The sequence below is a fragment of the Girardinichthys multiradiatus genome, chromosome 24 (assembly GCF_021462225.1).
Source record: "Girardinichthys multiradiatus isolate DD_20200921_A chromosome 24, DD_fGirMul_XY1, whole genome shotgun sequence".
Lineage (NCBI taxonomy): Eukaryota > Metazoa > Chordata > Actinopteri > Cyprinodontiformes > Goodeidae > Girardinichthys > Girardinichthys multiradiatus.
Genome location: NC_061816.1, coordinates 17,549,538 through 17,576,112, shown reverse-complemented (window position 1 = coordinate 17,576,112; position 26,575 = coordinate 17,549,538). Strand labels below are relative to the sequence as shown.

At 42.1% G+C, this 26,575-nt stretch overlaps 1 protein-coding gene across 3 annotated transcripts in view; it reads left to right on the top strand.

Moving 5' to 3' along the window:
- abcc4 (ATP-binding cassette, sub-family C (CFTR/MRP), member 4) overlaps positions 1 to 26,406 on the top strand; it is a 53,249-nt gene extending 26,843 nt beyond the window's left edge. For all 3 annotated transcript variants that reach the window (XM_047354920.1, XM_047354921.1, XM_047354919.1), the window contains 23 exons: positions 1,156 to 1,263; positions 1,425 to 1,514; positions 1,731 to 1,922; positions 5,711 to 5,805; positions 9,588 to 9,674; positions 10,180 to 10,276; positions 12,152 to 12,340; positions 14,011 to 14,148; positions 14,223 to 14,260; positions 14,352 to 14,458; positions 14,556 to 14,702; positions 14,822 to 14,901; positions 16,759 to 16,909; positions 16,996 to 17,115; positions 17,220 to 17,330; positions 17,433 to 17,533; positions 18,695 to 18,886; positions 18,955 to 19,110; positions 20,904 to 20,993; positions 21,358 to 21,530; positions 22,371 to 22,476; positions 25,684 to 25,818; positions 25,893 to 26,406. In XM_047354920.1, coding sequence (XP_047210876.1) covers positions 1,156 to 1,263; positions 1,425 to 1,514; positions 1,731 to 1,922; positions 5,711 to 5,805; positions 9,588 to 9,674; positions 10,180 to 10,276; positions 12,152 to 12,340; positions 14,011 to 14,148; positions 14,223 to 14,260; positions 14,352 to 14,458; positions 14,556 to 14,702; positions 14,822 to 14,901; positions 16,759 to 16,909; positions 16,996 to 17,115; positions 17,220 to 17,330; positions 17,433 to 17,533; positions 18,695 to 18,886; positions 18,955 to 19,110; positions 20,904 to 20,993; positions 21,358 to 21,530; positions 22,371 to 22,476; positions 25,684 to 25,818; positions 25,893 to 25,982 — 2,793 coding nt within the window. In that variant the 3' untranslated portion in view covers positions 25,983 to 26,406. The remainder of the gene's footprint in view (positions 1 to 1,155; positions 1,264 to 1,424; positions 1,515 to 1,730; positions 1,923 to 5,710; positions 5,806 to 9,587; positions 9,675 to 10,179; positions 10,277 to 12,151; positions 12,341 to 14,010; positions 14,149 to 14,222; positions 14,261 to 14,351; positions 14,459 to 14,555; positions 14,703 to 14,821; positions 14,902 to 16,758; positions 16,910 to 16,995; positions 17,116 to 17,219; positions 17,331 to 17,432; positions 17,534 to 18,694; positions 18,887 to 18,954; positions 19,111 to 20,903; positions 20,994 to 21,357; positions 21,531 to 22,370; positions 22,477 to 25,683; positions 25,819 to 25,892) is intronic.
- The last annotated feature ends 169 nt before the right edge of the window (positions 26,407 to 26,575 follow it).

The following is a 26,575-nucleotide window of genomic DNA, read 5'->3' as shown; positions in this document are numbered from 1 at the left end:
GGTTTACTGACCATGGTATCACTGTGCTCAATTGGCCTGCCAACTCTCCTGACCTGAACCCCATAGAGAATCTGTGGGATATTGTGAAGAGAACGTTGAGAGACTCAAGACCCAACACTCTGGATGAGCTAAAGGCCGCTATCGAAGCATCCTGGGCCTCCATAAGACCTCAGCAGTGCCACAGGCTGATTGCCTCCATGCCACGCCGCATTGAAGCAGTCATTTCTGCAAAAGGATTCCCGACCAAGTATTGAGTGCATAACTGTACATGATTATTTGAAGGTTGACGTTTTTTGTATTAAAAACACTTTTCTTTTATTGGTCGGATGAAATATGCTAATTTTGTGAGATAGGAATTTTGGGTTTTCATGAGCTGTATGCCAAAATCATCCGTATTAAGACAATAAAAGACCTGAAATATTACAGTTAGTGTGCAATGAATCTAAAATATATGAATATTAAATTTTCATCATTACATTATGGAAAATAATTAACTTTATCACAATATGCTAATATTTTGAGAAGGACCTGTATAGATGCAAGTCTGCCCCAGTGTTGTATCTTTCGCAGCCTCTAGCAGGTTTTCTTCCAGGATTGTCTTCTAGGCACGCTAACATAACAAGTCAAAATATAAAAGGGTCCTAAATAATTTCATCAGGCACCATAACGACAAGCTGACCAGTCAAACACCAGTTTCCACATTTTGGGGTGTGGTCTGTAAAACCATCCGTTTTTATAGGGTTTTGTTAAGTGAGATCTATTAGTTTTACACCTCTCAGCTTACATCAGTGCTGCACTTCATGGAAGAATAGATGAATGTCCGACTTTTATCAGTAGGGAGAAAATATAACCACAGAAATAAGTCAGAGAAACTGTCTGGGAACTGAAACATTTGACAAATGTCTTGGTAGAGCATGTTTTAGTTTCTAAAGTTGAATAATAATAACAATAATTTAAAGTTAAGCATTTCCATATACAGAAATTAATATAATCAGTTCAGTTCAATAATGCAGACTGATTCAAAGTCTTGTTTGATCCCAGTCATAAATCTCCTGTATGGAACAATTATGTTTTAGTAATTGTTTTAATTATCTGTGTGCAACTTTGTTTATTTGTATGAGTTACATTTTTTTGTTTTCTGTTATTGTGATGAAGGAGTTCCTGCTTCTGGATGAGATCACGAAAACCAGCACTGTTCTGTTAAAGGAGGAGAAGAAGGATATTGGTGTGGAGATCAATGATCTTACCTGCTACTGGGATGAGGTTGGTCTCCTAAAACTTGCCAGGAAAAAAAATATTTTTCTACATTTAAATCCAAATGTCAAGAGAGAAGTGGAAATAAATCATATTGTTTAGCTGAAGATGGACTTCAGTAGAAAGTAAGTTTAAATAATAAATCTTGTTTTTGTTTGTTTCTCCTCCAGAATTTAGATGCTCCAACTTTGCAGAACATCAGCCTCTCTCTGGGTTCAAATCAGCTGTTGGCTGTTATTGGACCCGTGGGAGCTGGAAAGGTGAGGCGTATGTTCCCTTTTAATATTCATTGCTGTGAGAAAGTAATGATTGTATATGCTCGGGTTTATAATGTTTCAGATTCCTAAACAAAATGTGGGTGCGACTAAAAACAATGTGTGCAAATACTTTTTCACAACACTGTAGGTTGTTTAGGAATTTCTATACCCAGAGTCATCATTCAGCTCCTGACATGTTGTGTTTGCATTTTCACTCAGTCATCCCTATTAAGCTCGATCCTGGGAGAGCTTCCTTCTGAAAAGGGGATACTAAGAGTTAAAGGTCAGCTTACCTATGCTGCTCAGCAGCCCTGGGTGTTTCCTGGAACCATTCGAAGCAACATCTTGTTTGGAAAAGATCTTGAACCTCAGAAGTATGAAAGGGTCATCAAAGCCTGTGCTCTAAAAAGGGTGAGATTGATTTTTACAATTACATTTATGGCCAATTTCCCAGAAAGATGCAACTGTAGCTAAATTTATATGAATGTTGTTGGCACTAGGGTTGTTAAAATAATCATGATATTGATATTAAAAATATTAATTTTTCAAAGACAGTCATTTGTGTCAAAATCGATATAAAGTGACCCATTCTTATTTGCCCAAATTGTTTAATTCAATTCAGTTTTATTTATATTGTGCCAGTTCACAACACGTCATCTCAGGGCACTTTACAAAGTCAATTCAGTCCAATCATATAGATTTCATGTCAGGTACATGCAGAGTAAAAATGAAAATTGATCATAATCAATACTGCCATTTTCATCAATAGTGTCATACAGCCCTTTTTTTTGTCCCTCAATACTCTACACACAGCACCCTGTAATGACAATGTGAACTGATAAAACTCACCTGTGGTAAATGATGATGATTGGCATTTGGGTTAGCAATGCGCAGGGCCTTTGCCTTGCCGTTGCGCCGCTCTGTGGTGGGGGGCAGGATGCGATGGGGGTGCTTGGTGCAGGGCTGTTTGTGGAGTTTGCACTGTGTGGGTGTGGCTTTGTCAGTTTTTCGGGGATGAAGTTGACCTGTGGGGGTGTGCCCCTCTGCTGCGGGGAGGGGATTCATGGCGTTTGGGTTCGGGGGCATGTGTTCTATATGTGTCCTGGTTGTGGAAATTCGTGTTGGGGTTTATTGGGGGTGGGGGGCTCATGGGGTTAGGATAAGAATTCATTGGGGGGTTGGGTGTGAGAGTTACAATCACACATTCCCACCCTCGTGCGTACACATAAAAACAGTGTGTGTGTCTGTTTTTTTGTCAGGTCGGGTCTTGGACTGCTCCCTCTCCTAGATCAGTTTAGGCCCCCGATCCAATGTGGGGCCTATTCCCTCCCTGCCACTCTACCTGCCGGTAGTTGATGTCTGTGCCCACTGGTGTACTTGTGGTTCTCGGTGTCCGGGGCTGTGTGCTTTGTTGTGTGCTGGCTCACTCCTGGTGGCTGCCTGCCGGGGCCTGGACACCTGGGCTCTGTTGGGCCTCTGCTTGGGGAGTGATATGTCCCGGGGTCTCTGGGTCCATGCCTGGATCTGCTCGGGCATAGACTGCTGCTGGCGGATCCTGTGGGCTCGTCGCTTCAGCTCCCTGGGGCTACTGCTCTGTGGCTGCTGGGTTGTTCCCCTGGGACTCTCCCCTGCTCTTCTCTGGGGGGATTGCGGTGGTCCCGGCGATGGTTCTCCTGGGGTTCCTGTGCTCTGGGGGGCGTTTGGATGTCTTTGGCTCGTCTCTCCTCTGTATCTGCCCCAGGTACAGGGGGGCAGGTCTGTGGCTCCTCACACTCACTATTGCATATTTTATGGAGAAACCTTGTATACACAAGCGCGTTCACACTCAGACCCACAGGTGCTTAGATTCATGTGTTAACAGATACACAAATGTTCTATATTAAGCCGCATTTACCACTAAATACATCTTGCATTCCTAGGTTCTGTGCACTTTTTGGTTAAAAAAAGCTGTTAATATGAATGTTTCTGCAGGTGTAGAAGCAAGCAGGGTGTTATATTGTATTCTCTTCATCCTTTTTTCTCTCCTCCATTCTATTCTCCTTCTCTCCCCTTTTCCTTTTTGCCCTCCTCTCTCTTATTTTTTCGTTTTCATTTCTGTCTCCATGTCCGTAACAATTGAAATAATCCAAAAGCAGTTTCTGATTAAGTTTCTTTTATAAATATCAAGCAGAGCTTTAAAGTGTTAGCTGTAATGCTCCACTTGTGAAAGTAAATCTGTTGGGCTTTTTCTTGGCACTCAGACAACAATTCTGAGCATTACTCTGCTGGACAGGACACGGTTTAAAAAAACTAAAAAGAAAAGGTGATTGGAAAGGTACACCTGTCTTTATAAGGCCCCACAGTCACAGCAGAGCAGAAACCAAGCATGAATCAGAGGAATTGTCTGTAGACCTCCGACAGGATTGTCTAAAAGAACAAATCTGGGACAAGGTTCAGAAATATTCCTGCTGCTTTGGCAGGACCAGTAAGCGCAGCAGACCCCATCATCCGTAAATGGAAGTTGTTTGGAACCACCGGGTCTCTTCCTAGAGCTGTATAAACTGAGCGATCGGAGGAGAAGGGCCTTAGTCAGTGACCAAGAACCCCATGTTCACTCTGTCAGAGCTCCATTGTTACTCTGTGAAGAGAGGAGAACCTTCTAGTAGGACAACCATCTTTGCAGCAATCCCCCTTTTATGGTAGAGGGGCTGGACAGAGGCCACTTGGCAGCTCACCTGGAGTTTGCCAGCAAAGGCACCTGAAGGACTCTCAGACCATGAGATGTACAACTCTGTGATCTGATGAGACAAATATTGAACTCTTTGGCATAAATGCAAGGTGTCATGTTTGGAGAAAACCAGGCACCACTCATCACGTGGCCAAATACTATCCCTACAATGAAGCATGGTGGTGGCAGCATCATGCCATGGGATGCAATCTGCTGGGTTTCCTTAGACAGAAAAACCCTTTATCCAGTTTGAATAAATAACTGAATCTGACTGCACTGTTCAATGATTAGTATTAATTGGAATGTATGTACCTGACTTTGTGAAGTGCCTTGAGACGACATGTGTTGTGAATTGGTGCCATATAAATCAAACTGAATTGAATTGAATTTCAGTAGCAGGGTCTGGAAGACTAGTTAGGATCGAGGATCGAGGGAAAGATGAATGCAGTAATATACAGAGATCTCCTGAATAAAATTCTTCTTCAGACTGCTGTTGACTTCAGACTAGGGTGATGGTTCAATGACACCAAGCATAAAGCCAATGTATCAAGCTGTGGCTTCGGGACCACTCTGTGATTGTCCCTGAGAGGTCCAGTCTGGGCCCATACTTGAATTGAATTAAACATCCCTGGAGAGATCTGAAAATGACCACCCAACCTGATGGACCTTGAGAGGTTCTGAAACTGCCTGGAGATGGTGTAATAAGCTTGTGGCATCATATTCAAGACTTGAGGCTATAAACACCTCTGTACATGTGGTTTATTTGTTTTTTATTTTAATAGATTTGTACAAATAAAATAAGTTTTTACATCATCGTCTTGGAGCTTTGAGCGTAGTTTTGCACTGCACCTAATCAGATTGGTTGCATGTTTTCTCACAGACTGCAACAGAAGCACAACAAGCAAGCCAGGGGAAATAAATGGTTTGGGACAATTCGGTTTAGCGGGGATAGAGGGTCATGCTAACTGAATGGAAACATGCCTCTTTCTCCAGATAGAAAAGCTGTGATTCCTGGCTTCATTTTTCAACATAAAGTTCAAACAAAACCTTCACTGTGCGACACTAATGGGTCTGAACTACTTAAATGTATAAATTGTGAGAAGTCTGTGTGATGTAAAGGGTTGGGCTGCTCATGTTTACTGGCTGTTTGCAGGAGAGGCCACTGAAGAGGTGTCTGATATCGTGTTACCTTACATGGTTGTGAATATCCTGAAAGAACTATGATGCATTTGGTTCAGCAGCTGGTACACAACATGCCTCCTGGTCAATATTTGACTTTTTATAACCTGTCTGTGTTTCATATGAAGTTGTCACAGATAATCCTTCAAGTTTGCTGACTGGGTTTGTGTTAAAATCTTTATCTTTTTAATCCCTAGACTAATCTGTGCATGCTCATCCCTTTTAAGTTTTAAGATGACTGTTGAAGACTAACAGACGAGAGCAGTGATATTTAAGTCCTTATTGGGATTATAGAGGTTGTGTTTATCTGTAGGACCTGGAACTGCTTCCAGACGGGGATCAGACTCTGATCGGGGACAGAGGGGCCACACTCAGCGGGGGACAGAAAGCCCGTGTCAACCTGGCCAGGTAAGGTTACAGTTTTGCACATAACCAAAACCAAATTCTTTAGTTAAAAGCAAAAAAAGGATCTCATTTAGGTGGTGGTTAATATTACTATCTGTATTTAACATACATTTTTTTGGTCTGAAAATTGGTTCTTTTTAATTCAATTGTTTTTAGAAGGTTTTTCATTTTACACCTTCTGACCTTTTTTTCACACGTTGTCACGTTACAAACAGTGATGTGTTTTATTTGGATTTTATGTGATGGGCCAACACAACGTGGTGCATAGTTGTGAAGTGGAAAGGGTACTAATAGTGAATACAAAACTGAAGTGTGCTTTACATACAATTCACAACACATCAAGACACTTTACCAAAAAAAGTCAGTTCAATCGAATCATACAGATTTCAAGTCAGGATTAACTGGAATGTAGATACCGAACCATCAAACAGTGCAATCAGATTCAGTTATTTATTCAAATTGGATAAAAAGTTTTTCTATCTAAGGAAACCCAGCAGATTGCATCCAGTCAGTGACTTGCAGCATTCCCTCCTCCTGGATGAGCATGTAGAGACAGTGGACAGTCACTGGCGTTGACTTTGCAGCAATCCCTCATACTGAGCATGCATGTAGCGACAGTGGAGAGGAAAAACTCCCTTTTAACAGGAAGAAACCTCCAGCAGAACCAGGCTCAGTGTGAGCGGCCATCTGCCACAACCGACTGGGGGTTTGAGAGAACAGAGCAGAGACACAAAGAGAACACAGAAGCACTGATCCAGGAGTACTTTCTATGGGAAGGAAAAGTAAAACAGTAATGGCTATAGCTCCTTTGGTGGCTTCATCTAGGAGAGAAACGCAGCTAAGCAGATGAACTCTGAGCCAGTTTTCAAGTCTAGGGGATGAAAAAGAGCACATACAGTTAGTCACAGTAGAAGCTCAGTCAGTAGCTATGACTAGGAGAGACGAGGTTAAACACTGAAAGACAGGGTAGAGGGTGAGCATTAAGTTGTTGGCAGCAGCAGTTTGGATGATGTCCCCCTCCAGGTAGGGGTCACAGGTAGACACAGAGTCAGGCCAGGTGTAGCTTCTAGGAAGAGAAAACTGAGAGAACATAAAGTTAAAAGGTTAAATAACAGCAAATAATGCAAAACTGGAAAATTTCCCACCTGAGCTTTAGGTTCCTACAGTTCCTCCAGAGTTGCCGTGGGCATCTTGGTTGTTTCTCTGATTAATGCTAAAGTTTATGTGAATGGTCGTGTTTTGATAGGCTTACTGTTGTGCCTTCCATTACATTTCAGATGTTGGATTGAACCATCCTCTGTGAGAGGTTCAAAGGTTGGGATTGCACAATATATCCTAAATTTATTATCGTTGCACTGAATTCAAAGCAGAATGACATTAACAGTATTTAAGTATTTATTTATCAAAGTCATTCAATTGACTAAATACTTTATTAATCCCAAAGGGAAATTAAATGTTGTTGTAGCTCATTATGTAGGTTTCTTCAAAGAGCCGTTGTAGATGCTGATGGTTGTGGGCAGGAAGGATCTCCTGTAGTGGTCTGTCTTACAGCAGATCTGAAGAAGCCTCTGACTGAAGACGGTAGTGTTGTGACTATGAATCTGAGAATATTATTTAATATTAATATTTTAATATTAATATTTTATCAACTAATATTTCGGTCTGTTTAGGGTTGTCCTGTGAATACCAGCCCAGTAAGGTGATGGTATTAGGACAAAATAAAAAGGTGTGAGACGAGCTCTGACATTATTGAACAGCATAAACTCTGCACATATATGGAATGAATTCACACAATTTCTTAAAATACAAGAATTTATTAACAAAAATAAGTCAACTCAAAGTCAAACATATTTCAATCAATAAACTCTTTACTTTGCTAAAACAATCCAACTAAACTACCAAGCAGAATGAAAGAATAATGAAGACTAATGGACTATGTACAATATAAACAAGTTGATTAAAGATGATTAGAAATTATGACCAAAAAGATTGATGCAACATCACCATGTAATGTTTATGTTTGAGAACCAAGGATTATCTTGAAGAATCTGGAAATTAGTTAAGTTAAGTTAGTCTCGGAACCAACTTAAGCAATAATCAGCAAACGTTTAGACAATCATTCACAATGCAAGATCAGATAAAATATTATTTTAATAAAATAATGTTTAAAGAATGATCTGCTGAATAAAACCAACCTTCTGGATGACCATTTCTCAACAGTGTCTCATTAACTGCCTTTATTTATTAAAATAATATTTGAAGAAATATTATTAAGGGAATATTTTGGAAAAGAGCCAAATCTTTCTGGAGAAATGGGGCTTAATGGTGTTTACTTAGCTGTTAGCAGTTAAAGCTAACAAAAAAAGCTGATAGCTTAGCACCAGAATCAAACACACACCTTTAAAATACAGTTAAGAAAAAGGGTTCAAATGCATAAGCGCGGACGGCGCGTTATGATCAATCTTCTGTTTAAAATCACCCCTTTAAATAAAGTTTGTCTAAACTTTAAAAACACACAAAACTGAGCACGTGTGCTGCAGATAGCCTGCTAGCACTAAGATAGCTGAGTTTCACACAAACAAAACCAAACTTCATAAAATGAAAAACTTTCAGATCACAAATCTTTCTCTATTACTCTGCCCAAACCCTAACCTCGTATGAACCGCGCTGAGGAGTTGTCCGGGCGACGACGAAGTTTGACGGAAGCTCTGTGAACAAAGGGTTCGCTTCCAGCTGACATCGGGACCTGTGGCTGGGCGGCCTGTTGTGTCCGCTGACCACACTACACGTTACCACGGTGATGCAGCTACTGTCGTCCTTCTTTCAGATTGGGAAAACTGCTCCACTCGGCTTCGAAGAGACAGCGTCTCTGCAGGGAACTCTCTGGAATGCAGTTTGCTTCTGCAGGCCTCAGAGAGAAAGTTAAGCAATGCTTATATCTTAATTACCCCTTTTAATGAATGAATACACAAACAGTGATTCATTCGTAGTTAACTTAGTGCATATGATCACGTGATCGTATGACACTCTTGGATCCAGTTGAAGAGTTATGTCTGTTTGCCAGCAAAGAGACAGCGTGCTGGGTCTCTCTGTCCAGGTCCCTGTGTGACCCGCGTAGAAGAGAAAGACTTGTGGGAGAAGTGGGGGCAGTGGCATCATGGGAAGTCCACTGTTACCCCTCTTCCCCTTCTGAGGTTGTGCTGGAAGTCTGTTAAATACAATTTATTTTGAAAGTTCCAGAAAAGTCTGTACTGAAGTCTTCATGTTCCAATCCATGGCTGTCGGTCCCAACGGTAGTGTGATGAAGAGGATGCTCAGGGTCCTCCATGATCTTCATTTTATGAAGCATCCTCTGCATTTATTCTGACAGTACTATTTACCAATTAGGTGACTTCTGAAGGCAACTGGTTGCTCTAGAATTTATTTTGTGGCATTAGACTACAGGAGGCTGGATATAAATCCTAGCAGTCTTAGATTTTTATTAGTAAAAACAGAAAAGTTAAACCTTTTGTCATTTTACTTCCACTGTACAATTGTGCACTACTTTGTGTTGGTCTGCCACAGAGGGGTCAAGAAAGTGCAATGAAGTTTGTGGCTTCTGAGTAAAACAATATGCACCGATACTTATGCATGGCTCAACATCTGCTTAACTTTCTAGTGATCCTGTCTGTTCCATGTAAAAGAAACTCTGCCTTATTGTTCCACTGTGGTTCATCCTAAAATCAGTAGCAGTAATGTTTCTGTCTTTGTTTTTGGTTCAGGATTTAAATGCTGTTTTTTTCCAGGGCTGTATATCAGGACGCAGACATATACCTCCTGGATGACCCTTTAAGCGCTGTGGATGCTGAGGTCGGCAGACACCTCTTTGAACAGTGAGTCTCGTCCAGTCTATTCAGCTGTTGTCCCTGCATGCTTTCACTAATCGCCACAATAGATTCCCTGAATTTCCCAAAATGGAAAGCAGGGTAGATGTGTTCTGCTGAGGAGCGGAAAGCCTCTGATTCAGAGCCAGAGGAAGTCTCTGTTAAGAGCAGGGTGGAGACCTGCATGATGTAACTAATTTTCCTATTTTTACTGGCTTTTTGAAGGTCTTGGCCATTGTTTAGCCTATAACATGAATACTAACTGTCCTACCTTTAAAATTTGTTGTAACTTTGATAATAAAACCATACATCGCAACTAAGAAGGGAGGTAAAAAGGAAAAAAAATCTGCATGGGGTGCGTAGTAAGAACACACATTTCTTTAATCCAAATTCAGCAGCACACATTTTGCACAGTCCAGTCCTGATAAACCTTTTGTATGAGCTGTATTAAAGAAGGGGACATGCTTATTTTCATCTCAACATCTTAATATGGCTTCCTGCTTGTTTTTATCAGGTGCATTTGTGGGCTGCTGAAGAACAAGCCTCGCATCCTGGTCACCCACCAGCTGCAGTACCTGAAGACAGCAGACCAGATTTTTGTGCTCAAAGAGGTTTGTTTGAATTGTATTTATTTCTTAATTTTGCACATTTGTGCCTTGCAGCCTGTTCTGTTTGACTCCTACCCAGGAGGTTCTCAGACTAGTGCTGGTCTTTTTCAGCAACATTTCAGTGGTTCTGGGAGAACAGAATAGATAAAAATAAAAAAAAAGCCACCAGAACCGTGATGTTAACAAACTTACTCAAAAATGTGGCTACACTGCATCCTGTTCAGAGGTCAGGGCTTTAATTAGAAGCTTGGAGGGAAGCTCTGTAGTTATGGAAAGGAAGGTTACATTTACTGGAGTTAGACATGATTTAGATCTTACAGCTGAGAGCATTGGAGTAGCTGTGTTCCTGGTGCTTACATACTGTAAAACAGGGTTGTAGAATGAGCCGAGTTAAAACCCACCCTCTGACCCGCTGGTCCATTCTGTGGGTCAGGTTTGTTTCCATGTTTTAAAGGGAATGCTTGTGAAGTTGCCTGGACCACCTCAGACCACCTGCTCTTTAATGTTGGTTATGCTTCTACTCTTCTCTCAACCCATGCTCTGTGTGGACATTTTCCACAATCCTCACTGCACTGGGCTGCAAATATTCCTTCACTAATCGTGTGCTTGAAAAACCACCAACGTCAGTGTATTTTATTCAGTGACAGACCAACACAAAGTAGCACATAGTTTTGTGAAAGTGGAGGGAAGGTGATACATGGTTTTCAAATCATACAAAAATGGATATTTACATTCCAGTTCGACACCCTTTTTCTCTGATAGCCCCAAATCAAATGCAATGCAACAAGCTGCAACTGCAGTCGCCTAATTAGAAAATGGAGTCCATGTGGGTCTGATTTAACCTCTGTATAAATCCAGCTGTTCTGTGACAGCCTCAGATGATTTTCAGAGAACATTAGTAACTAGGCATTAGTAAAGCATCATGAAGACCCAGGAACACAGCAGACGGATCAGGGATAAAGTTGTGGAGTTTGTTCACCATCTTATTCTACAGTAAAACATGTTGGTGGTAGCATCATGCTGTGGGAATGGCAAGATTAAGGTACAACACATCCCAACCTTTAAGCGTCTCACAGAGCACTGTTCAATCCATCATAGAGGGGGAGGGGATACACCATCCCTAATGTGAAACATGTTGGTGGCAGCATCATGCTGTGGTATGCAAGGAGAGCTGGTCAGAGTTGATGGTAAGATGGATGAAGCTAAATACAGTTCTCCTTCCAGCACAACAATGTCCCCAAACATACATCCAGAGCTATACAGCCTCTCAGATTATTGACTCTGAGAGGCTGAATAAAGATGCTGATATTTGCAGATTTGTATTCCTAAAAAAGTGTTAAGCCATGTATTTTTTTCTTTTTGTTTTACAATGGTGCGCTACTTTTTCTGTCACATAAAACCCCAATACAAACTGCTGAATCGGCAAAATTGAAAAAGCTAAATACTTTTGCAGAGTACTTTACATGTTTCTCAGAGGTTAGAGGCTCATACTCATATTAGTACATATTTTTTGTGTTCATTATCCTTTTGACTAACTAGGAAGATTTTAGCCTGATACTGTAAAGTTCTGATGACAGGTGTTTGGGTAGCTGGGGTTTTGGGTTTCCTAAAGCTTGACCTCTTCCTGCTTCATAGAACCGTCCAATAAAGGCAGCCACTTGTAAGTTTGTATTTTATTCCTGGCCAATATGTCATCCATGTATCTAAAGCAGTGGTCCTCAGGACCTCCTGTCCTGCTTGCTTTATGGGTTTCCCAGCTGCCACCAACCTGACTCATTGACTCGGCTGGTTATAAAAGTTTGTGTTTACATGCTGAGAGTTACATGTTGTTGGCAGCAGTGAGAGCTGTGCAAATAATTCTGGCTGTTTGTGTTTCAGGGTCACATGGTGGCAAAAGGAACGTACACAGAGCTGCAGCGCTCTGGAGTAGACTTCACTTCTTTGCTGAAGAAAGAGGAGGAGGAAGAGCAGCAGCAACTGCAGCCTCCCCAAGATGTTCCTGACAGGAGAAGAACTCTGTCCCAGACCTCTTCAGTTCAGTCAGTCAAAGATGGAGACCATTTACCGGTTGGTACAGGGATTTTAAGCATGTTTGACATCCTCTACTGTTCTGTTATGCCCTTCTGGTGGTGCACCACAAGTTTCTTTGAGCAGCTTGTCAACACAAATTGTTTATGTTAGTGTTTAGTTCCACAATGAGTTTTTAAAGTAGTACTAAAGGAAAAACTTGAGAGTAGGCTTTAATAGAAGCCAAATCAAAAGCTTTAACATCTTTGTTGGATGGAGAATTTAAACCCTGACCTTTATTCTTTGTGCGGGGAGAGAGAAATTAATTATCAGCGAAGCTGAGGTTTTAAACGCACGATAACATGAACACACAGTAGCTGATTCTGCTGCTTTTAATACACGTCGTCTCTTTGCTTCTCTAATTTCAGATCCTCTTTTTGTTTGGTTTTTTTGACTAATCGTGTGGTCAGATGTTGGGACTCAAATGTGCAGCTTCATCACATGCATGTTACTTCACAGTTGATTTGTATCTCGTGAAATCCAGGAGACTCCCCCTGAATGTGCTTGTTTAACATTCTTGTTCAAACATTTCCTTAAATCTAAGGATGTACTCTAAAATAACAACATCGTTGTTAAATATTATAATCATGTCAGTTAAGATAAACCCACATTTCCTCACTCTCATCACCAGATTTCCGTCGAGTCACTGAGATTTAACAAATCTGCTACTTTTATCTAAATCGGGGGGACATAAAGGGCAGGTCGAGTCCGTCCAAATGGACAACTGTACTGTGTTTTGTAAAAGGTAAAATATTCCTTTAACTTGACCATATTTTGTTAAATTAAAACAACAAACTTTGGTGCATTTCATTTGGATCTTTTTTGTAATTATTCGGCAGGCCATTATATTTCCAGAGGCGTGCACTTAGATGGCCTTTTGATACCTGTGGTTGTTTTCCCTGATATGTACAGTTAAGCCTCAATATATTCCATGTTTAGTTTCTATGCTCCTCAGCTCTGGAGCAAACTCCCTGTAAACCTGAGACGTGCAGAAACTGTTACTCCTTTAAACTTGGACTGAAAACTTTTATTTAGTACTGCAGCCTTTTACCAGAGGACGTTTCTACTGGTGTCTTTTTTGTTTGTGTACCACGCCTCTCACCCTGTGACCCGGCAAGAATAAGCGGGTATAAACAATGGATGGATGTTTGGAGATGAGCTTCAAGTCTCGAGTGACCCTAAGCTTTAGTTCCCTCTACAGATTCTCTGTCAGATTCAGTTCAGAACTCTGACTGGGCAACAGGAAAACATTCATATTAGAAGAAACATGTTTGTAAAATGAAAAGATTACTTTAAACTTAAAAATGTCTGGGGTATGAATAGTTTTGGGCTATAGTGTAGCTTTTACTGACCAATGAACTAAAGCTTATAAATACCGGTGAGGACGTCATGGTGACGAAGAGCTGATATGATCATTGCAATATTCAGCAATAATATAGTGTGTTGTTGTTTTGGGGAGATTGTGCACCTTTAAGTTGTAACATGATAAATATAAAAATATAATATATGAACACACTGCAGCTTTTTGACGTCTTTGTGACGGTCGTACCATGTATTCGGATTTTGGGTTTTATATGTTGTGCCGTCCTGCTTCAGGTCAGCAGCTGATCAATTAAACGTGTTTAAAGATGCAGAATACCAACAGCTATGCCTTTTGCTGTCCCTCGCAGGCAGAGCAGGTGCAGACGGTACCAGAGGAGAGTCGAGCTCAGGGAACCATTGGATTGAAACTGTACCTGAAATACCTGCGAGCTGGAGCCAACCTTTTCATTCTGCTGTTTGTTGTACTGCTTAACCTCCTGGCTCAGGTACATAAAGGATACTTTAGCCATATTTTATTAGGAAATGGTTGAATCGGTAAAGTAATACACTTTTATTATAGGTATCATATGTCATGCATGACTGGTGGCTGGCATACTGGTAAGGAGACTTATGTGTACATTTGCTTGCTTGTAAATCTTGAACAGCTGTTTCCTCATTTTATCTCACATCTTTTATTGTCCCTGATCAGGGCAGGAGAGCAAGACAAGCTAACCAGCAGCACTAATGGCAGCATCATTGTAAACGGAACCAATGTCACAAGTTTGGATTTAGGGTTCTACCTAGGCATTTATGGAGGTAATCTGACTGTACTTCCTCCACTTCACATTCAGCCTGCTGGGTTTAGGGGTTCCCTCGCTCCTGCTGATCAGCGAGTCCTGCTTGTTTTTCCCAGGTTTAACCGCAGCCACCATCCTTTTTGGGTTCATGAGAAATATCATCTTGTTCACGGTGCTGGTAAAATCTGCTCAGACCCTCCATAACACCATGTTTAATGCCATCCTCAGAGCCCCTGTACACTTCTTCGATATCAACCCCATCGGTAAGCAAGAAAAAGCCATTAAACATTCAGGGGAAAAATGATTGGTTTCCAATGACAACCTAATGTTAAATGCTCACTAAACTACATACTCCCATGTTTTGTCTGCTGTGTCTCTTCAGGAAGAGTGTTGAACAGGTTTTCTAAGGACATTGGTCAGGTGGACTCCATGCTTCCTTGGACGTTTACGGACTTCATTCAGGTGAGGACGGACCTGAAGAGGCGGCAGACATGGTTCAGATCATTTAAATTACAGATGATCACTTGATGAGTTTGCTCCATCTTATTGACCCCATCCTTCCATTGTCCAAGTATTCACACCCCTTGAACTTCTTCACGTATTCTTCTATAATGTATTTTGCTGGGTTTCATGTGATGGAGCAACAGAAAGTAGTGCATGACTAAAGTGGACTTTTTATTTGATGGAAAAAGTTCTGCATACTCCACTTACTAAAGTACAACCAGGTGACATCACCTTATGAGTAAATGGATCCCTCTATGTGTAATTATAACTTATTAAACATATGGAAGAAGGTGCTCTTGTCTCACGAAACCTAAATGTAACTTCATTTAGTTTATTAGTTTATTTCAAACATGTTTGGAAAATAAGAGTAAAACAAAAAAGAACAATATAATTTAATAAGTATAATCAATGTTTGTTATGAAGTTACAAGTTGCATTATGTTATTTTTCACACATGCATACACAGCAAAACAAACCATTGTTCACATACATAAAGTACAACAGATACAAACACATGGTTTATGAAGAAGTCAGGCCCCTTTCCACTAAACACTGTTTCAGTGAGCTATCTTTCAATCTTTTTGGAACTGGGTGATGTTTGGACATACCTGAGACTAGTCCACAGATAGTTGTTCTAACACTGTCAGAACAATTAAGATTATTTTTATTTCTGAGATTATTGCCTACATTCAAAGCATTATGCGTGGCAGAAAACTAAGCACCCACCATCCCTACTGTGAAACATGGTGGTGGCTTCGTCATCCTGTGAGGATGATTTCTTCAGAAAATCAGGGAAGCTGGTCAGGGTTGATGCTATGGGACAATACTGGAGGCAATCCGATTAGAAGCAGCAAGAGAGTTGAGACAGGGGCGGAGGTTGACTTTACAGCAGGACATCCGTTTATTCATGCGTTATAATGTCCAAGTCCAGGCCTAAATCCGATGTGTTTTGATAAACATCTGTTGGTCTAAACGTGAGGAAATGGATTGTAAGACTTGAACTATGTCCGACACTTCTGATGCACTCCTGTTGTGAAATGTGTGAAGTGAAATTCAGTGTCCTGCTGATTTTCTTTGACATCCCAATTTGTTTTATTTACAAGGATTGACTGAACACTGAAAAACAGGTGATAGCTTATGTTTCACTTTTGCTTTCTCCATCCCACCTGCAGGTGAGTAAAGCATCCGCATATCATAGTGTGAGATTAAGTGGATCTGGATCGTAGTTGCATAGTTTCTGTGTCAGTGCTGTATACATGAGAGCTGCGGCGCTCATGTGGCCAAATATTTAAACATGTTAAAGTAGCCTGGCTTATGTGGCAGTCAGATTGTTTAGGCTACAGTGCTAAATGCATGGGAAGGTGATGTGGGAGAGTTGTTTTCCTCTGGAATCATTTCCTCCAACACTCTTAAAACAAAATGTTTATACGCAATAGTGCGACAGCTGTATAAGTTGCTGCTCACAGATGCTCTCTATCCAACCTGACTGAGCTGGAGCTTCTTTGCAAAGGAGAACAAGTTAATATTTCAGTCTGTAGACTTGCAAAGCCGACAGACTCCGTAATAGACTTGTTGCTGTAATTTCTACAAAGTATTGACTGAGTTGGGCTGAATACAAATACACGCCACACTTTTCGGGTCATTTCTAGGAACTGTGCAGCTTTTTTCTTCTACGCAAATATGCACTACTTTGTGTCTGCCTAAAGCAGCAATAAAACACTGAAGTCTGGGTGTGAATACTTTTGCAATATATTTTTCATAGCCTTTACAAGTGGATAATTGTCCTGCATTTTTATATTTTGTTGTCTCGAAGTAGGTGTTCCTCCAGATTCTTGGAGTGATCGCTGTAGCAGCATCAGTCATCCCATGGATCCTCATTCCTGTTGTCCCTCTGCTTGGAGTGTTTTACTTTCTGCGCCGTTACTTCCTGCAAACTTCCAGAGATGTCAAACGTCTTGAATCCACCAGTCAGTGTCTCATGCTGCATCAATACAGTGTTTATTAAAACTTTGTGTTACGTTTGCTGCGTCCCTGACATGTCTGTGTCCTGCAGCTCGCAGCCCCGTCTTCTCCCACCTGTCCTCGTCTCTTCAGGGCCTCTGGACGATCCGGGCATTTGGAGCAGAGGAGAGGTTCCAAAACGCATTTGATGCTCATCAGAATCTACACTCAGGTTCTCTCTCTCTCTCTCTGCATATTTACATCCAGTGGTTTAAACGTTGACCTTTTCAGTGGCACGATGCTGCCTTGTTACTGACACTTTGTGATTGTGAACAGGGGCCTTTTTCTTGTTCCTGACAACCTCTCGCTGGTTTGCTGTTCGTCTTGATGGGATGTGCTCCATCTTCGTCACCATCACCACGTTTGGCTGCCTGTTGCTCAGAGACCGTAAGCAGAGGTTTTATTCTGGAGGTGGCCAGAGTTGAACTTTTAAACAATTTTTGCTGTGGGGTTATGTTAGGGTGATATTCTGTCCTGGTTATATTTCAGAGCTGGATGCTGGTTCTGTTGGGTTGGCTTTGTCCTACGCCGTCACTTTGATGGGGATGTTCCAGTGGGGCGTCAGGCAGAGCGCTGAAGTGGAGAACATGGTGAGACATTTTCACTCCGTTTATAGAAGATTTTAGACCTCTTTAATGGCACTGTAGTGCTGAACACTTCCTTTTAGAGTAATTCTTTTTGTTTGTCTTCAGCTGGTTTCATTGTGTCTAAATGTAGAATTGCCCTCAGAGAAACTTGAAATTTTACATCTTTTTACCCTTTTTTTGTGTAATTAAAGCAGTGGTATGCTGAGCACACACTTGACTGTATACAGAAAACAGTTGGTTTTTAGGCCAAAGCTAAGAAATTCACCACAATATAGACCAAGTTCTCAAAATTATGTTTTAGCTGATTTTCTTGTGCAAAAACACTTTTACTGTAGAGATCAGCGTTGTACTGCTTTGCTTTGCAAAGGTACATTTATAATGAACTGAGTAGATAAATGTAAAGGCCCAAAAAGAGTTGTAGCAATAATGCTTCTTATAATCAGAAGCGTTGTCTTGCATTCTCAACTCAATACAAGGGTTAAATGAATATATAATACAACAGTATTATATAATTATTTGTGACCACAGCACATCCAATTATTACTGTTATGCAGCGTTTTGTCTCCAAAGACCGAACATACTTGTCCACAGTCGAATCTCTGCTGGAATGAACATCTGTAGCACGTCCCTCATACTGCAGCAGAATTCAGCCCAGATCATTTTACCACCAGCTCCCAACTGGGTTTGGAAGACAGACTTTGACCATTCTTTGTAAAATAAATGAAATGATATTCAAATGTTTCCATGCGATTGGCAAAATCTTACAACAAATGCAAGCCCTCCCTATCTGTTGTTTGCATTTTTAGCGGTTTACGACACTAAGACTAAATGCAGTGTGCTCTATTGAGTTTCTGAACATAATCTGGACATTTTTAGGAGACATCGCTCCACTCATTGCAAATACAGACTGATATGGCAGCGTCATGCTGCGTTCATTGACCCGTAGTCTGCACTCGGACACAGCAAAGAAGATAGTCTAGAAGGTTTCAGGCGTCGTTCACAGAACCTTAATTCGATGTAATATCACAGGGGTATGAATCATTATGGTATCAGCCCTCCTGTGAGGGTAAACTAGGTAGAGATCATCATGTTTGGATTAATTTTAAATGTTTGATTTAAAAAAACAAACACACACACTAAAGCAAATTTCATCTCTATCCACAGATGACCTCAGTGGAGAGAATGGTGGAGTATACTGAACTAGAGAGTGAAGCACCCTGGGAAACCCAGAAGCGTCCTCCTTCTGATTGGCCGAGTAAAGGCCTTGTGACCTTTGACCATGTCAGCTTCTCCTACAGCGACGACAGCCCGAAGGTGCTGCACAGCCTCCAGGCAATGTTCAAACCCAAAGAGAAGGTGAGGTATTTGTTCTTTAAAGCTGCACATCATGTTTGATGTGAAACTGATGTTCCTCCATGTCTCAGGTGGGGATTGTTGGGAGAACTGGTGCTGGGAAAAGCTCATTGGTCTCAGCTCTGTTCCGCTTGGCAGAACCTGAGGGAAAAATCTACATCGATGGGGTGGTAACCTCGGAGATTGGCCTCCATGATCTGCGGCAGAAGATGTCCATCATTCCTCAGGTAAACAAAAACTAACTGAGCTGAGAGGACGAGTAATGACCTCACTGCTGCTCATTTATTGTTGGTGTTCAAATAAGGTCAAAGGGAAAAAACTTCAGTGATGTTGACCTTGATTAGGGATATGTACAGTTCACATTTGAACTGAAATGATGCCGTTTGCGTGGTAATAAATGTTAATTCCCCTGGCCTTGCACTTCACGTCACAAATATTGCAACGAGCACACATTGCATTTTGAAAAGTGGAGCCAAACTTTGCTGATTGTACCAGCAGCTACTGACATCATTACGCTCTTGTACGTGTAATGCTGTGTTCATGTCCGGCGTGGAAAATCGCTCACCCTTCCATTCTCACAGTGTCACAATGATGCGTTTAGGGATCAAGAGATGGTACCGTCTGATTTTAGGTCAACAGATATTCAGTAGTTCAGGAGTTTGGTCCGCATTGCCGGCACTAAGTCGGACCTGTTCCCGGTGCATGTTGGACTCCGGCAGGGCTGCCCTTTGTCACCGGTCCTGTTCATAACTTTTATGGACAGGATTTCTAGACGCAGCCAAGGGCCGGAGGGGGTCTGGTTTGGGGACCAGTGGATTTCGTCTCTTCTTTTTGCGGATGACGTGGTCCTGCTGGCCCCCTCTAGCCAAGACCTACAGCATGCGCTGTGGCGGTTCGCAGCCGAGTGTGAAGCGGCTGGGATGAAGATCAGCTCCTCCAAGTCTGAGACCATAGTTCTCGACCGGAAAAGGGTGGCTTGTCCTCTTCAGGTTGGAGGGGAGTTCCTGCCTCAAGTGGAGGAGTTTAAGTATCTCGGGGTCTTGTTCACGAGTGAGGGAAGAATGGAGCGGGAGATCGACAGACGGATCGGTGCGGCTGCCACAGTAATGGGGGCGCTGTGCCGGTCCGTTGTGGTGAAGAGAGAGCTGAGCTGAAAAGCAAAGCTCTTGATTTACTGGTCGGTCTACGTTCCTACCCTCACCTATGGCCATGAACTTTGGGTCATGACCGAAAGAACGAGATCCCGGATACAAGCGGCTGAAATGAGCTTCCTCCGTAGGGTGGCCGGGCACTCCTTTAGAGATAGGTTGAGGAGCTCGGCCATCCGGGAGGGGCTCGGAGTAGAGCCGCTGCTCCTCCATATCGAGAGGAGCCAGTTGAGGTGGCTCGGGCATCTATACCGGATGCCTCCTGGACGCCTTCCTCGGGAGGTGTTCCAGGCACGTCCCACCGGGAGGAGGCCCAGGGTACGGCCCAGGACACGCTGGAGGGATTATGTCTCTCGGCTGGCCTGGGAACGCCTTGGGCTCCCCCCAGAGGAGCTGGAGGAGGTGTCTGGGGAGAGGGACGTCTGGGCGTCTCTGCTGAGTCTGCTGCCCCCACGACCCGGTCCTGGATAAGTGGGAGACGACGAGTACGAGATATTCAGTAGTACTGCTGGAATTCGGTCGGTACCCATCCCTGACCTTGATTCATTGAGGTTTAATGTGTGCCGTCGTAAGAAGCTCCTAATTTAATCTGTTCTAAACAAGCAAGACTTTGTTTTGTAGATGGAAGCAAAAAGTCCAACCCCTAACACTGGCCACACATGCGGTCCTTTCTAAAGTGAGATACGTCACATTATTAAGTTTAAAGAATAAGCTTCTTACAAATTGTTACAGACATGGGGCTTTTTGTTTACAGTCTTTATGCTGCCAAGTGGTGCTGCATCCCAAAGTGTTAGTTCCCAGTGCAGGTGTAATTATTTGTGACAAGTTTGTAGAAATAAACATCTCTGTCCTTTCTCTTGCTTGGTTTACAGGACCCTGTGCTGTTTACAGGCTCCATGAGGAAAAACCTGGACCCTTTTAACCAACACTCAGACGAAGAACTGTGGAACGCCCTGCAGGAGGTTTGTAGCACCCAGGGACGTGCTGAATCAATCCCACTGCCTGGTCTGCTGTTAAGCTGCTTTCAAACATGACCTACCATCTAACATGAGGTTTAGTTTATTGATTAAACTCTGGTCCTCAAAATCTGGATTTAAATCCAAATGTAATCTTTTTTATTTGGTATTATTTAGTCTAAATACTCAGTAAAATGAATAGATCTGCCTTGAATAAAAGCCGGATTTTACTGTGTGAACCTCAATGTCAGCTTGTTTTTGAATTATTCTGTGGTAGATCGAGCCTCCATGTTTTGCTCGACAGTCAGGAGAAGAAATTAGCTGCAGTTTGGATTCCTTATCTATTTTATTTTTGTCATGTTTCCATCAGGTGCAGCTGAAGCCTGTGGTGGAGGAGCTGCCAGGAAAGTTGGAGACGGTTCTGGCAGAGTCCGGCTCCAACTTCAGTGTAGGTCAGAGGCAGCTGGTGTGTCTCGCTAGAGCCGTCTTGAGGAGGAACCGCGTCCTCATCATTGATGAGGCCACAGCCAATGTGGACCCCAGGTAAAGCAAATCACGCTGATAACATCTTTATTTAAGTTTCATTCATCCATTTAGTGACTGATGTAATCTTCTAACAGAGTTACTGCAGAAACATCCCAATAAATCTAATAAAATTAAGTTCATTTATTTTACTATTTCAAATAAAGCCAAACTATGCATTTTTCTTTCATTTTAATGGTTTACTGAAAATGACAATATTAGACGAGAGCAATAAAGGAATGTTATATTATGGCCTGCACAGTTGTCCATCAGACACTCATTGGCACCCCCCACAAGGAGGGTTGGCAACCAAAGGTCATTATTAATAAATCTGCCTGTTTTTAGAGTGCTGCATCCAAGCATACTCATGAAAAGTTAAGTGGAAGGAAAAGCCGCGTTGTTAAGAGGGTTATGAAGAGTTACTCCACACAGATGTATCCAGGACATAGTACATACCGTGTTTAATGTGTCTTACCTGGATTAAGGAGAAAAAGGACTTTACTGTTGCTCAGTGGTTCAAGGGCCACTTTTTTAGATTAAAGTAAATGTTGTACTTTATTTTTTAAATCTGTGTTACTCACTGTGGGACACTGATTTCAAGTTGCCTGAGGTCCAGTGGGAAGTTTTCACTTGGACCACTGTGTTTTATCTTGTCCAAAGTTGGCACAGCCGTCTACCAGGATATTTAGGAACACTACATGCTTCCCTCTGCTGATTTTATTTTCTAGCAGGACTTGCGAAGAAGTACCAATACCTACTTTAATGACCATGGGATCACTGTGCTTGACTAATGGTATAATTTACTGAGGGGCTCCTGTACATGAACTCTAACATTAAGATGTTCTGTTCTTGTTGTGGCAGGACAGACGAGCTGATCCAGAAAACCATACGGGACAAGTTCAGAGAATGTACTGTGCTCACCATCGCTCATCGCCTCAACACCATCATAGACAGCGACCGCATACTGGTGAGTCCATTAGAAACACTGCAGCCCAAATGAACTAATGACATGATCACCTCCACACTTTCAAAGAGTACTAATAATTCTGGGGTAAGTAGCCCGATCAGCAGCACACCTCATCAAACCATGGTATACTAATCGTTTACACTGAGGCAGCTTTTCTCTATTAACCAGTAATACTGTCATTACTTGTGTAAAATCCAGCATTTAAAATCTGGTTTTAGTAGCTGAAGTTGATGCCAAATCTGTACATTAGCCTGATACTTTTGAGCTTTAGAATCACACATGCTATCACAAATTGGAGTGAGTCCAACTTCTGGTGAAGACTAATTGTGTCCTGTTTGCAAACAACCAGAGTTGGGCATGTTTACTCTTTATAACAAGTGGCTGAAAAAAATCCATTCTGTTATATAGTTTAAAGTCATTTTAATGAGATGTGGAGAAAGTGCTCAAAGTTTGTCTTCTGATTGTAGTCCTTGGGCTGTTTGGAGATTAAAGCGAGTATTTTAACTCAAGGTTATCATACTGACCTATCAGTCATGGGAGGTTTAGGTTATTTATGAAAGTAACTCCTTACTTGCTAAGTCAGCCCCTTACCAAGTCATTGGGTTCTGCAGAACATCAGCTCTTAAAGCTGTGTTAGGTAACATTTGTTAAAAAAATAAAGGGAACACTCAAATAACACATCCTAGATCTGAATGAATGAAATATTCTCATTGAATATTTTGTTCTGTACAAAGTTGAATGTGCTGACAACAAAATCACACAAAAATCATCAATGGAAATCAAATTTATTAACCAATGGAGGCCTGGATTTAGAATCACACACCAAATTAAAGTGGAAAAACACACTACAGGCTGATCCAACTTTGATGTAATGTCCTTAAAACAAGTCAAAATGAGGCTCAGTATTGTGTGTGGCCTCCACGTGTCTGTATGACCTCCCTACAACACCTGGACATGCTCCTGATGAGACGGTGGATGGTCTCCTGAGGGATCTCCTCCCAGACCTGGACTAAAGCATCCGCCAACTCCTGGACAGTCTGTGGTGCAACGTGACGTTGGTGGATGGAGTGAGACATGATGTCCCAGATGTGCTCAATCGGATTCAGGTCTGGGGAACAGGCGGGCCAGTCCATAGCTTCAATGTCTTCCTCTTGCAGGAACTGCTGACACACTCCAGCCACATGAGGTCTAGCATTGTCCTGCATTAGGAGGAACCCAGGACCAACCGAACCAGCATATGGTCTCACAAGGGGTCTGAGGATCTCATCTCGGTACCTAATGGCAGTCAGGATACCTCTGGCGAGCACATGGAGGGCCCTGCAGCCCTCCAAAGAAATGCCACCCCACACCATTACTGACCCACTGCCAAACCTGTCATGATGAAGGATGTTGCAGGCAGCAGATCACTCTCCACGGTGTCTCCAGACTCTGTCACGTCTGTCACATGTGCTCAGTGTGAATCTGCTTTCATCTGTGAAGAGCACAGGGCACCAGTGGTGAATTTGCCAATCCTGGTGTTCTCTGGCGAATGCCAAGCGTCCTGCACGGTGTTGGGCTGTGAGCACAACCCCCATTTGTGGACGTCTGGCCCTCATACCATCCTCATGGAGTCGGTTTCTAACCGTTTGTGCAGACACATGCACATTTGTGGCCTGCTGGAGGTCATTTTGCAGGGCTCCTCCGGTTCCTCCTTTCACAAAGGCGGAAGTAGTGGTCCTGCTGCTGGGATGTTGCCCTCCTACAACCTCCTCCACGTCTCCTGGTGTACTGGCCTGTCTCCTGGTAGCGCCTCCAGGCTCTGGACACTACGCTGACAGACACAGCAAACCTTCTTGCCACAGCTCACATTGATGTGCCATCCTGGATGAGCTGCACTACCTGAGCCACTTGTGTGGGTTGTAGAGTCCGTCTCATGCTACCACGAGTGTGAAAGCACCACCAACATTCAAAAGTGACCAAAACATCATCCAGAAAGCATAGGTACTGAGATGTGGTCTGTGGTCCCCACCTGCAGAACCACTCCTTTATTGAGTGTCTTGCTAATCGCCAAAGATTTCCCCCTGTTTATTCCTTTTGAACAACATCATGTGAAATTAATTGTCAATCAGTGTTGCTTCCTAAGTGGACAGTTTGATTTTACTGAAGTTTGATTTACTTGAAGTTATATTGTGTTGTTTAAGTTTTCCCTTTATTTTTTTTGGTGCTGCTAAGACATTCCTCCTGGCTCTGATTGGTTGCTTATGACCAGGAGTGTATTTCTGCAAGTGGCAGGACCACTGGGAGGAGCTTAATTTTCTTTTTTATGGATAATCTGTCTCATACTGCCAGGAGATATTGATAGTTTTAACAAATATGTAAAAAAAATGTTTTTCATAAATGACCTACTGCAGCTTTAATGAGTGCCGTAGAGACAGTAGATCCTGTTCTTAACTCTTGAGATTTCCTAAACATCTTCAAATCTAGTAAGTTCCTGTGAAAGACAGGGATCAAAAGGTTATAAGGATAAAACATGACATCTTTACTCCATTCAGCCACCCTTCCTCTGAAATAAATTTCATTGCCTTACTGGTGCTGATAATAGCGGAGTCAGTAACTGCCTTCTACGCATACTAGGTATGGTGCTTTCAATAATGAGAAAAAAGGGTTTTAATTTTTGGGCTGCTAACTGATCACGGCCTAAAAAGCTAAGAAAAACATTTGACAAGTGTGTAGCATTTTTTACTCTCCTAAATCAGCTTTTAGTACTTCATTAAGAGCCATGAGTAATAACAATTAGACTACACCTACATTATATTTACCAGTTGATGGTTTGTCAATTCAGGGCCTCGCAAAAGTATTTATTTCCTTAATCCTTTGGTAAACTTCTTTCTGACCAACACAGTGGTTTCAGGTTTGACTGGTGTGCACATATACGGTTGTGCTTCAACACACCTCAATTTAATAATCAGATCATAGGCAGAATTCTGTAGAACTTGACAGCAATGCTAAGTAGACAAAGCCATTTGAGTTGGACCAGTGACCCATTTCAAAATTTTCCCTCTGCTCCAATAAGCAGCACAATGGTTGGCATGGTGACAGCGTGTGCCCCCCTGCCCTGTAGCAAACAATACTTTTTGTATTTTTACATTTATTGTTGTAATATGAAAAAGTATTAAGGTTTGAATACTCATGAAAGGCATTGTTATCTGTACCTGGTTTTGTTTGCAGGTTCTGGATGCAGGGCAGATCCATGCATACGATGAGCCTTACATCCTGCTGCAGGACACTAAAGGCATCTTCTATAAAATGGTGCAGCAGACTGGAAAGCAGGAGGCAGCAGCACTACTAGAAGCAGCCAAAAGGGTGAGTTAGAGTCAGAAAAATGACACCAGGCACAAATAAACTGAAGTAAAACTGACTTTGAAATACATCTCCAGGCTTACAACAGCAGAAGCCGTCCCAGCATACCAAATGGACATGCAGAAACGGCAGACGGTAACTTGGTTATCTTTGAAACAGCTCTGTGAGCTCGGAGAGGCAAAGCTGCTTCTTTTCCAGAAGAGTACAGGGACGATGTGGACCTGAGCAGATCCGGTCTCTGGTGAAAGCACTGATCCACTGCAGTGAGGAGGCCAGGCGCTACAGCGAGGCTGTTGCCTTCATGTGGCCGTAAACAGCTGAGATTTGCACACAGTGTTGCTGGATTATGTTCTGTCAGTCAGACTGAAAGCTTGGAGGCACTCCTTTACAAACTGTTCAGGTAGAATATTTTATATTTATGCTCAAAATGCTGGTGCCTCGTTTCCTTTTCACTACAGTTTTTAATTTTATTTTTACCGAAGTTGCCGTTAATCTGTAAGTACTGTTGGCATTGTTGCACAGAATAAGCATCTAAATTTGAACCTTGGAATTGTAGATGCTTGAAATCTCAGTAAAAATCTGGTTTTTAAACTTGTTTTCAGCTCTGTTCATATCTAAAGAATTTAAGTAAAATATCGCACTACCCCGACAGCTCCTTGCAAATCTACATTAAAACTTTAAGTTGTAGCAAGGCACTGTATTTCCTAGATTATTGGCTTTAAAACAACTTGTAGTCCCTGTACTGGCTTCATTTTTTAAC